The 12,011-nt window shown below is 43.7% G+C and overlaps 1 protein-coding gene across 2 annotated transcripts in view; it reads right to left on the reverse strand.

Moving 5' to 3' along the window:
- Positions 1–12,011, reverse strand: part of EYA2 (EYA transcriptional coactivator and phosphatase 2) — a 133,739-nt gene that overhangs the window by 86,318 nt on the left and 35,410 nt on the right. For both annotated transcript variants that reach the window (XM_079979451.1, XM_079979452.1), the window contains exon 2: positions 299–417. In XM_079979451.1, the coding sequence (XP_079835577.1) occupies positions 299–407 (109 nt within the window). In that variant the 5' untranslated portion in view covers positions 408–417. The remainder of the gene's footprint in view (positions 1–298; positions 418–12,011) is intronic.

Raw genomic sequence — 12,011 nt, forward strand, 5'->3', positions numbered from 1 at the left:
AAATTGAACCTGGAGCCTCGTATGCATGCAAATCTTACATCCCATCATTAAGCTGCAGCACCGTCCGAACGTCTTCCCCATCCAAAACAGAATCACAAAACTGAAATCACTGCCAATGCAATCAATATGAAATCCAGTAGGTTTGGACTGATGCATTTAAGGGCAAAAGTCCAAGCCCTGATTCATACAAGCCAAGGCCATATGCCTGTTTGCTCTGGTTCCACCCCCCTACTCTACACACACACCCATGGCTAGGCGTCTAAAGTTAATAAACCATGAACAAGAACTGTCAGCTTACCTTCTATGTCATCTGGAACCGTGGCATAAGTGTTAGAAAGGTTAAGCTTCAGAATGTCAGGGTGTTCTCTATTTACAGTCAAGCTGGGTGATGTCACTAGATCTAGCATTTCCTTATACCTGGAGGAAAACAAAGGGTGGGGGAAAACTCAGATAATTTATTCATTAATTATGCATGCTCGCTAATGATTCCATTTTTTTCTCTCCCTAGGAGTAAATATTAAAGCTGATTTCCAAAACCCTGGCTTCATATAAATTCTACATAAACAACATTCACGCAAAAAGTTTTCGGCGAAGGGAAAATGCGGAATTAAAAACCGAGCAGTTGCTTCCCTTGGAGATTACGCCCATCTGATTAAATGCTTTCCCGCTCATCCTGGATGTTGCCATCAGAAGATTACATTTATGTGCTTCTTAAAACACCATGAAGAACAAGCAATGAGTTTTAGGATTGTTATCGCCATCCAATGCGCACAGTGGCTCTGGATAAGATTCTGAGTCCCAGAAATGTTTTGCAGCAAGAATGGAAATAGGAGACACTCAACAGCATTACAGAGTTATGGAATATTGAAGGGGAAGAAGCTGTTACATGGGGTAAAGGTAAAGGTAAAGGTACCCCTGCCCGTACGGGCCAGTTGTGTCCGACTCTAGGGTTGTGCGCTCATCTCACTTAAGAGACCGGGAGCCAGCGCTGTCCAGAGACACTTCCGGGTCACGTGGCCAGCGTGACATCGCTGCTCTGGCGAGCCGGCACCAGCGCAGCACACGGAAACGCCGTTTACATGGGGTAGGTCCTCATTAATCTTAATGTCAGCAATACTGCTCACAGAGTACTTAAATATTGTAGAAATCAACGGGATTTAAGGAGACTTTAGCTTTCACAGGATTGCAGCCAAATACATTAAGAGTCTCGCTTGCTGAAAGTCCTTGCATTTCTGTGATCGGTTTGCTTGATGGCAAATCATACAGAAGAGACTTCTAAAGTTAGCTGATTTGGAGCAAGCTGGCGCCTCACATATTCTTTGCTAAGGAAAACTGAAATCTTCAGATGAAGCAGGTGCACTTTGAGGATGGAGTGGAGAATGATTGGGGAGTAGTTGTTGTATCCTGGACCAAGGTGGTTCTCTGAATTCTCACGGTCACAGTCATTGCTATCCCTCTCTCCTGCTTCCTCTATTAAAATTAGCAAATTAGTATGGCCACTTATGGTTCTCCCCAAAAGAGGAAACACATCACCAATTAATGAGGGCACAAATTTATCATATGCACAGATGCAGATTCAGAAATAATTACTATAATTTAAACAGAAATGCTTTGTGGGAAAAGCTGTGATTGCATGACCTATGTGCCTGATCAATCAGCTGTTCAGGTCTGTTAACAGGCAACTTCAAAACTCTATCCCCTCTTATGATTCTTTGTCTTTAAACTGGGCTTAGAATGGAAGGCCTTTCAAATAGAGGATCATCCTTTGGAAAGCAGAACACATGACTACCCCTATAGGAAATAGGAGCAGATGGTACTACCTGAGGGCTGGATTTGGACTAACACCAAACACTGTATGAAGCTTTGAGTAAGGTAGAAGGTAAAGGTAAAGGACCCTGGATGGTTAAGTCCAGTCAAAGGAGTATGGGGTTGCAGCACTCATCTCGTTTCAGGTTGAGGGAGCTGGCGTTTGTCCACAGACAGCTTTCTGGGTCATGTGGATCATGACTAAATCGCTACTGGCGCAATGGAACACCGTGATGGAAGCCAAAGCGCATGGAAACGCCATTCCCCTCCCTCCACAATGATACCTATTTATCTACTTGCACTGGTGTACTTTTGAACTGTAGGTTGGCAGAAGCTGGGACAGAGCAACGGGAGCTCACCACTGTCACATGGATTCGAACTGCCGACCTTCCGATCAGCAAGCCCAAGAGGCTCAGTGGTTTAGACCACAGTGCCACTCGCATTCCTGAAGCTGTGAGTACAATTACTGTTGAGTGAGTCCATTTAGCGAAGTCTATAGACCTTGAATTGGTTTGTTGGTTTTAGTCATCCAGTTTAGCATATGATTATTGCAGGTCTAAAAATGGTAACCAACTTATTATTATTTTCATTTATGAATCACTTCCCATGGAGCATCCCAAAGCAATTTACAATAATATGAATACCCCGAAGTCTACCAAAGCTCGAAATATGAGGAAAAGATGGGAGCAAGACCTCCTGACCTCCTCCTGACTTCCAACTTAATGAAATTCACAAGTCCACATCCCCAATCTCCCCCAAGTGTTAGCCAAATCATGGCCCCTCTAATCAGGATCTCCTAAAACAGTAGGTAAGGGTGACCACTGTGAAAAGTTGAAGTCTACTTGTAACGCACAAATTTATTTTATGTTATGCACAAAAATCCTCATTTAAAAGGTGTCAACAGTATTCATGGGATTTCTCCAGACTACTGTTACTCTTAATACCTTGACATTTTCAAGATCTCAAGTTATGCTGTCCATTCAAGATGGTTGCTCGCTCTTTCTTTCTTTCTTTCTTTCTACAAAAAAAGCTTTGATGAAAGGTGATCAAAGTTCACCAGGAAACTCGTTGATTCTGCTGCTACAACAATAAGCAGAGGGTTTTGTATGGAATAAAGGATTGTTTAGTGATGCCAGCAGACATCAGGAATAGAGAAACTTATTCTTACAAGGTCACTGCAAAAAAACCCCAACCAAGTGCCAGTTAGGTTCTGAGCACTGAGGATGCCAATACGATTGCAGAACATTCTAGAAATAAAGTGCTAGGAAAAGCCTAATGAAACTTCAGTGGTGGTGGTGAGCTCTGAAGAACTAGTAAAATTGTGTCAGTTCAACACATGAACTGGCTCACACCCAACACACTTTCCCTGTTACACCATACTGGCTCTCTTAAGGTAAACATCAGTTGTGTTATGGACTGCAGTTATAACACTGATTGTATTGTCCACAGACCCAGATATATTTGCTATATCATTTTATATTTGCTTATATTATGGACAGCATTGGTACATGCCTGAATTCTTCACCATATGAACAGGGCCTACTGGATTTATGTAGCTTAATATTAAAAGGACAACTGATGTTCCATTGACCCTGTTCTTGAAAAGGTAAGTCAGGGATGAATGTGAAGAAGAAGCAAAGTGCAGAGATTCAAGTCTGTGTGACAGGACATATCCACTGCTTTGGAAATCCTGCCCCCCCTCCCCCCGCTCTCAGAAATACACAGAGTTCTGCAGTTATTTACATTTTGCTTTGTTTATCCTGTTTCCTTAGTTTTACAAGTACAAAACTTAAAACCTTGAAAATATCTTGCTCCCTCCTGGACAAACAACCAAATTCTCCCGTGACACTTAAACTGAGAAATCTGAAGAACAATGGCAGCTCATTCATAGCTCTTAGAAAAGTAGAATGGACCATCACATCACTAAATCAGGCAAGCAGGTACCAAAGTACAATTATGCTTTTGAGCATTCCAAATGTTGGCATTATTGTGACAGGGGTCCAATGTCATTACTCCTGTTGTTGCAGCAGGTATTAAAGCCATATTATGGCACTGCAAAATTGTCCATTCTTGTTTGTCCACATAGAAATCCTGAGTTGGGAAGTCTGAGAATGCAATATGGCAAACTTTGCCATACCAATATGAAATTGTTGCCCCCTGTGAGGCAGCGACGAAGAGAACATAGGGACTTAGGAAGCAGCCTTATAGTGAGTCAGGTCATTGCTCCATCTAGCTCAGTATTGTCTATACTGACCAGCAGATGATCTCCAGGGTTTCAGGCAAGAAACTCACCCAGTCTAACCTGCAGATGCTGGGAACTGAACCTGGGATCTTATGCATGCACAGTGGATAATCTGCTACTGAGCTATGGCCCTTCCCCAAAAGAAATCTGTCTGCACATTGCTAAGAAGCATTCCACATCTAACTCTGCATTTTTCTGGCTTTCAGCGCTGGCTTTCTGGCTTTCTGGCTTTCAGTTTTTTACATGGCTCTGCAATAAGTCATCCCCTCACTATGCACAATCGCAAATAAAATGAAGCATATATTGTGGATCTCTTTGCTTTGCATTGCTGGGATATGCCAGAGTCTGCTGTGCAACAACAGAGATGGGCCCAATGCAAGCTGCACAGGAAAAGATCTAGACATGCATTGTCTCCCCCAATTCTGTTTTCCTTTTCGCAGCTGTACAGAGCAGATTGCACCATTTGTTAGCCCTGTCGTCACTCCGCGTCCCCCGAGGCTACAGCATTAAGGCAAAAGCATGACTGTGCTTTCAGAAGAGTGCTCTGCAGCAGTGTCAGGGAGCAGAACTTGGGAGATGACAGCTGGGCAGTAGGGGAAGTGGAAGAGGGGAGGGGGGAAGACTTCAAAGGGCTCCCACTGCTGCTAACGGATTAAAAGCATATGGAAGGTTCCAAGTCAGGGCCTGAACCAGCTCACCTTTCTATTTACCCCTGCGAGCTTTTGTTCAGCTACCTAAGCTACAGACAACTACCTACTCAGAGATAAAGATCTAACATTCAAAACAGAAAGGTAGCAGCTGGTATAGCAGCAGCCATGGAGAATGCAGAAAGAGAGAGAGGGTAAGTTAGCAATAGGTAAGCCTGCTTCTTGGGAGAAAAGCAATGACAAACCTAGACAGCATCTTAAAATGCAGAGACATCACCTTGCCAACAAAGGTCCATATAGTAAAAGCTATGGTTTTTCCAGTAGTGATGTATGGAAGTGAGAGCTGGACCATAAAGAAGGCTGATCGCCGAAGAATTGATGCTTTTGAATTATGGTGCTGGAGGAGACTCTAGAGAGTCCCATGGACTTCAAGAAGATCAAACCTATCCATTCCTACAGAAATCAGCCCTGGGTGCTCACTGGAAGGACAGATCGTGAAGCTGAGGCTCCAGTACTTTGGCCATCTCATGAGAAGAGAAGACTCCCTGGAAAAGACCCTGGTGTTGGGAAAGATGGAGGGTGCAAGGAGAAGGGGACGACAGAGGACGAGATGGTTGGACAGTGTTTTCAAAGCTACCAGCATGAGTTTGACCAAACTGTGGGTAGAGGACAGGAGTGCCTGGCATGCTCTGGTCCATGGGATCACGAAGAGTCGGACACGACTAAACGACTAAACAGCAACAAAGTATTTTGTTTTGGAGAGACATCCTCCTATTTTCTGGTTCCTAAAGTGGACAGACAAATGAAACTTCCTTTCTAGGAGCAATACAGAGTTGCTCCTATTACCTAAGAATCAGGTCTTCTCCAGTGTCTGCTTACCTGTGAACCTCCAGGTAATGTTGGCCTCCAACTCCATCTGCCCCAGTGAGCATGGTCAATGTTCAGCAGTGTTAGAAACTCAGATATTTAGGTTAGGTGTCAAATGGCTCCTTGAACCAGGGTTACAGTCGCCAAAATGGCCTAGTTGCCATTTTTGGGCCAGACAGCTCAAAAGTTGTATTTTTCAATATGACTTTTTTTGCAGATAAAATATCACGGATCTAATTCTACAGGGTGTGTCGCTAGTGTGTGAAAACAGTCAAGATCCAAGGATCCCCAGGCATGCACCTCCAGATGGTGGAGAAGTCAGGCCCAGGCATCTTCACTTGGTCACAAGTGGTCGATAGCCAGGTGCAAAATGTGCCTGGCAAATTTCGAACGCTGATGTTCAGATATGGTGGGACCTGTAAGATCTGGAGGGCCACAGGTAGCCACCCCGGCCTAGTCAGTGCAGGACAGGGGGAAAGCCATTTCCTATGGAAACTTTCCTTACATTCCAGGAGAAGTTTAAATGTGCACTCACTCTCACATTGGCCCTGCAGCAGAAGCACTGTAGTTTGGTGGCAGGAAGAGAATATGCTTTACATGAAGGAAGTCTCTGCTTCAATCCCAGCATCTTCAGCTTAGGCTGTAAAAGACACTTGACTGAAGAGGACCACTGCCAGTCACTATAGACGATTCTTCCACTCTGGGTCCCCAGATGCTTTTGGACTACAACTCCCACCATTCCTTGCTAACTTGGCCAATGGCCATGGATGATGGGAACTGTGTGTGTGGTCCAACAAACATTTAGTGACCCAAGGTTGAAGAATGCTGCTGTAAACAAAACTGAGCTAGCAAGCACAATGAAAATACAGTGGTACCTCAGGTTACATACTCTTCAGGTTACATACGCTTCAGGTTACAGACTCCGCTAACCCAGAAATAGTGCTTCAGGTTAAGAACTTTGCTTCAGGATGAGAACAGAAATCAGGCTCCGGCGGCGTGGCAGCAGCAGGAGGCCCCATTAGCTAAAGTGGTGCTTCAGGTTAAGAACAGTTTCAGGTTAAGTACGGACCTCTGGAACGAACTAAGTACTTAACCTGAGGTACCACTGTACCTTTGTGATTGATACCCAACATTAACAAACACATGGTTTGTGTATGGTCAAACAAGAGGCAACACATCTCTGAATCACAACTTGCAACTGGCCATACATCTTCATTTACAAAAAAAAAAGTTATGGGGAGAAAAATCTGGATTGGAACCACACCATTCTCCCTGTGCTGTTTCCCACTAACAATCTCCCCACCCCGAAAGCTGATGTTTACCTCAATTTAGTGGAATAAAAGATAATAATAGAAAGCGCTTGCTTCACAAGCGCTTTCTATTACTATCTTTTATTTATTAAATTTGTATTCTGACCTTCATCCAAGGATCACAGGGTGGTTCACAACATAAAAATACAAGATGAGAACGCAAAATACACAACAAAACAAAAGCAAAAGCAAATTAATAACCCCCCTCCCACAAACACATTCAAAGAATGTTAATCAGTCCAAGGCCTGGTTATAGAGAAATGTTTTTGCCTGGTGTCTAGAGATATGTACTGAAGGTGATAGGTTAGCCTCCCTGGGGATAGCATTCCGCAAATGGGGAGCCACCACAGAAAAGGCCCGTTCTCATGTTGCCACCATCCAGACCTCTCACAGAGCCACATGAAGAAGAACATCAGACAGGATCTAGAACAGTTTGTATGGGGAGAGGTGGCCCTTTGGGTATTGTGGTCCTGAGCCGCTTCAGGCTTTATAGGTCAAAACCAGCACTTTGAATTGGGCCTGGAAACTAATTGGCAGCCAATGCAGTTAGGCCAGGATCAGTGTAATATGCTTCAACTGTCTTGCCCCAGTGAGCAACCTGGCTGCCAAATTCTGCACCAGCTGAAGTTTCTGAACTGTCTTCAGAGGCAGCCCTATGTATAATGTGTTGCATCCCAATCTCCATCTACCCCAGCTCTAATGGAAATGGTCAAGAGTTGTAGTTCAGCAACATCTGGAAGGCTGCAGCTCCCTCTATGCATGTGTAGTACAAAGTAAGCTCTATTGAGTTTAATGGGTTTCATTTCAAAATAAGCACATACAGGATAGCTTAGTTGGGAGAGCATGAGACTCTTAACCTCAGGATTGTGGGTTCGAGCCACACGTTGGGCAAAAAATCCCTGCATTGCTGGGGGTTGGACTAGATGCCCCTTGTGGTCCCTTCTAATTCTATGATTCTAGGGCTGCAGCCTAAGGCAGCTCAAATATTTGAATGAGACACGCAGTCTTTCAGCTTACAAAACCCCAAGTGGGCCATCATTCTACTTGCACCGCACCCCCAAACCACAAGCGCATGATATACTAAAATAACGTCAGAGACCGACTATGGAAATAAACAATGAAGTATTAACATGACCACCAATTTCTGCTTCTAGTGATAATTATTTGGTGGCTATTTTACTAGGCATACCATATAGAGGAGTAGGCAAAGGGGTGTGTGTGTTCCTGGAGTGGCTTTTGACTGAAAAGGATAAGATTCCAATGTGAAATCAGAGACCCATTAGCAGAATCAGGCATACTGATGAAAAGCTGTGACTGAGAAAATGAGTCAAAGCAGGAACTTCAATGATTTAAGCCAACATGGAAACTACCATTGAATAGGCAGAAGTTATATAAATTTAAAATGGCAGGTACGAGCACATCCCATTGTAAACAATTTTGTCTGCAGATAATTGAATTCAGATGCACTTTGCTATCTAGTTTCATTTATATTCACTAAGCTACATAATTTATATGCAAGTACAAAGTCATTAGCCTCTGGCTCTGGAATTATGTATTGAAGTACCTTGTCCCAGGTCACACAGTAAGTCAACAGCAGAACTGGAAATTAAACCCAAGAGCCCCAAACTTTGTGCCTCCCCAGAACATTTTTCATTTAAATGCTATAAAAGCAAACTTTGCAGGACTAGTAAAACATCCTGTCATTTCATAATTAAAAGTCATCCTGCGATACACAACAGGAGATTTTATTTGCCTTATAGTAAATTACCTGACTTGTACTAATAAACACACAGGATTGTTTCATATATTGGAATCCAGATCAAGTCGACTTGGGATTCAACTGCTTGTGTTGACCATGCCAAACCCACAGCTAGGGCTACTGCAGGTACCATAGTATCAGAAAACAGAGCCTGGATTGAAGGCTAGATAAATGCAATGCAAATTTACAACAGTAAATTTCACTGCTGCATGCAACCAGTACAAAGTTTCTCCATGCCTAGAAAAAAAAAGCTTCACCAGCTGAATTTCAGCCTTTTTTTTGCAGCTATTCAAAAGGCTGCTGCAAAAAGAAAAGTGGCAAACATACAGAGTATTAAGCCTGGTTACAACCTGACTCCACCTTCACAGGCTGCTCTGAAGACACCTGTACTTGCAGAAGGCAAAGTTGGAGTCCTCAGATGGAGCCCTGGAGATTCTGTCTTATGTGTGTTGGGCAGGAGTGGGACATAGGGCATCAAAGTCCAATCCCTGCTTGATGCAGGAAAGCCAGAGCTTGAGCATCTCTGAAAAGACTGTCCAGCCTCTAGGTCATGGGTAGGCAAACTAAGGCCCACGGGCTGGATCAAGCCCAATGGTCTGAGGATGGTCCGGGAATCGCCGCATGGATCGCCAACGCACACGTTCTTTCCCTCTCCCTCACACAGCAGCAGTGGTGGCGCCTCCTCCCTCCCTCCTCCTGGTTTCTCCCCGCCCTGCCTAGAGGAGGGTTAGGGTTAGGGCTTTGTTGGTGCCAGCAGCAGCAGTCGCCATTTTAAGGAGCCCCTCTCCGGAGCCCTTTCGCACACCACTCACCATCCCGCCGCCAGCCCCTGCCACTCGCAAGACACAGGTAAACAGCCACCAGGGCTCGTAGTGCTCTTGAATCTCTCCCCCCCCAAATATAGTCCAGCCCCCCCACAAGGTCTGAGGGACAGTGGACCGCCCCCCTGCTGAAAAAGTTTGCTGACTCCTGCTCTAGGTAATTGATTCCATCAGCAGCAAATTTTGTGGAATCTTTCCACCTGCTAACACTGTCCATTGATTGGACCAAAATCAGGAGGAGCTCTTTAGCTTTTATTTTGTGAAGCAATCCCAAACTGTATATATGAATTAGGGACCAGTCTTTCCATCTAAGTAAGCATCGGTTCTAAGATCAATGTTCTCCATCACAGATTAGAGGTGCTGATAGCATCTCAAAGAAGAAGCGGACTCACTCTTGCTGTTTGCCCCAGTAATTCAGAAGGCAAAAAAGCCAGGTTAAACATTTTAAAAGTCTCAAATTTGGGGGAGATTTTGCAGTCAAACCTAACAATTCATATCTATGCCAGTTACTAAATGAAGGAGTTAAGGACCACAGAACTGTGAATTTCTAAGGGGACATGATTAGGTCACACCCCCTCACATTGGAGAGGGAGGGGGGAAGTAAGGGTTGTATCCTGTTCCCTTCTCCCTTTCTCTTTCTCTTCTTTCTGAACAATGTAACTGACCAGATGCATGAGTCCCTACCCAGACTCCATGTTTGAAGATACCCTTTTCGTATTTTGTACTCAATAAGTTTTCACCTGTGTTGTTTTTGCTGTACATTGATTGATGCATGAATGAGACCTCTGATTACTGTAAGTAAAACATTTAAACTTACTTAGGTTTGTAGTCTATTTGATACCAGAGAAGTAAAGGCAACGGAGCACAACTGTAAGTGTGCAAACACTGCATATATTTTAGTTTTAAACTCTTTGGGGGGGCTCTCTTGATACAGGCATTCAGCCCTTTTTTCTTTTAGAGTTTCCCACACATGCGGGACTACAGGATTAGCTGCTATTCTACAGTTACTTCCCAAGAAAATTCGGTCTTTGATTAAGAAAGCTTTCAAGCTGTGTTTCTTTGCAGGGACATCTAAATGTTGCACATCAAAAGGCCACCTCATATCAGTCCCAAAATACTACAGCTGCATGCTTTGCTCAGTAGATCAGTCAAATGAAGCAATTTTTTGGAGGCTACTTTACTTTCTGGCATTGTTTACAAGCTACTTTACTTTTTGATGCCACTTTAGCTCTGCCTACTGTGTGATGCCCACCCACCCCAAGCACATAAATGAAGACCCAGAGTTTATATACAACAGCATTGGGTACCATCTCTGTGTTAGCTGTAATGAAAGTTCCCTAGTACATGCTGAAATATATGTATTCGCTCCAAGATTTCATGAAGGAGTCTTCCCCAGGCTTACCTGGAAGTGTCAGGGAATTGAATTTGGGATCTTCTGCATGCCAAGCATGTGATCTGCCACTGAGATGCAGCCTTGTTGTACACACAACAAACACATCTGCTATGTGAACACTGTGTAGAAGATATTTTTTTAGGAATGTTTTTCCAAAACAAAACAAAAAAAACACCCCAAACCTGAACTGGACTAAATGCTCATTTTGCAAAACTAACCATTTATCACAATGACAATGACCCACCCCCCTTCCTCCAAGGTGACCCCCCCCGGGCACAGTTCCACAGACTGTTTATACTCCTGAGCACTAGCTGTCTACTGCTGACATGACCAAACTTAAAACCCCATCAGATTTTTGAGTTTGATAAGTTCTTTGTTAATACTGTGTTCAGGCCTCAGGGTAAGAAGCAGATGCTGATTCTCTTAAGCATTCAGTAAGTCAGATCCTTCCATGGTAAGGAGGAGGGAAAGAAAGGATTGGGGGTGGGATCTAAAACATTAAAACACTGAGTGGCAATCGTATTAGTAAGGTGAGATAATAAATATGGACAGGCTAGGGGAAAAGACACAGTTTCCCTCCCCAAGAACTTCTAGCTCAGGAAAATAAAATGAAGTCCGTTACAAGGGGGGAAAGCCAGTGGTGTGAATACCCATCAATGACACAAAAAAAAGGACATGAGAAAGACATTGTATTTGTGACTATCTTAAAAACAAGATGTGAATGCTAAAACTACCAAAATAAGTTCCGTTTCTTTATTCTAAAAGCAACACTTGGTAATTCAATTTAGAAAATAGTCCTCAGCTTTCTGATGCATACTCCAGAGGTAAATGAAATTGTGCCCTCAGGTCCCATCACAGTCCAGCCATCTTGGCTGATAGTCAGGGGTGATGGGACTTGTAGTCCTGCAACATGCACTGAGCTTAGCTACACCTGCCATAGTTTATTAGGGGCCATATGGTTATGCTTTTAATTTTACTGTTGTGAATCACCTAGATCAGCCTTTGCCAACCTGGTGCCCTCCAGATGTTTTGGATTACAACTCCTATCAGCCCCAGATCTGTGCTAATTGGAGGTTGTAGTTTAGAGCAGATATAGTCCTGGTTTGTTTACCATTCTTTTTCCCCCCATGGTGAAAAAATCAATCCCATGGTGCATCACTAAGCTT

This window comes from Podarcis cretensis, assembly GCF_951804945.1.
Source record: "Podarcis cretensis genome assembly, chromosome: 6".
NCBI classification, from domain to species: Eukaryota; Metazoa; Chordata; class Lepidosauria; order Squamata; family Lacertidae; genus Podarcis; species Podarcis cretensis.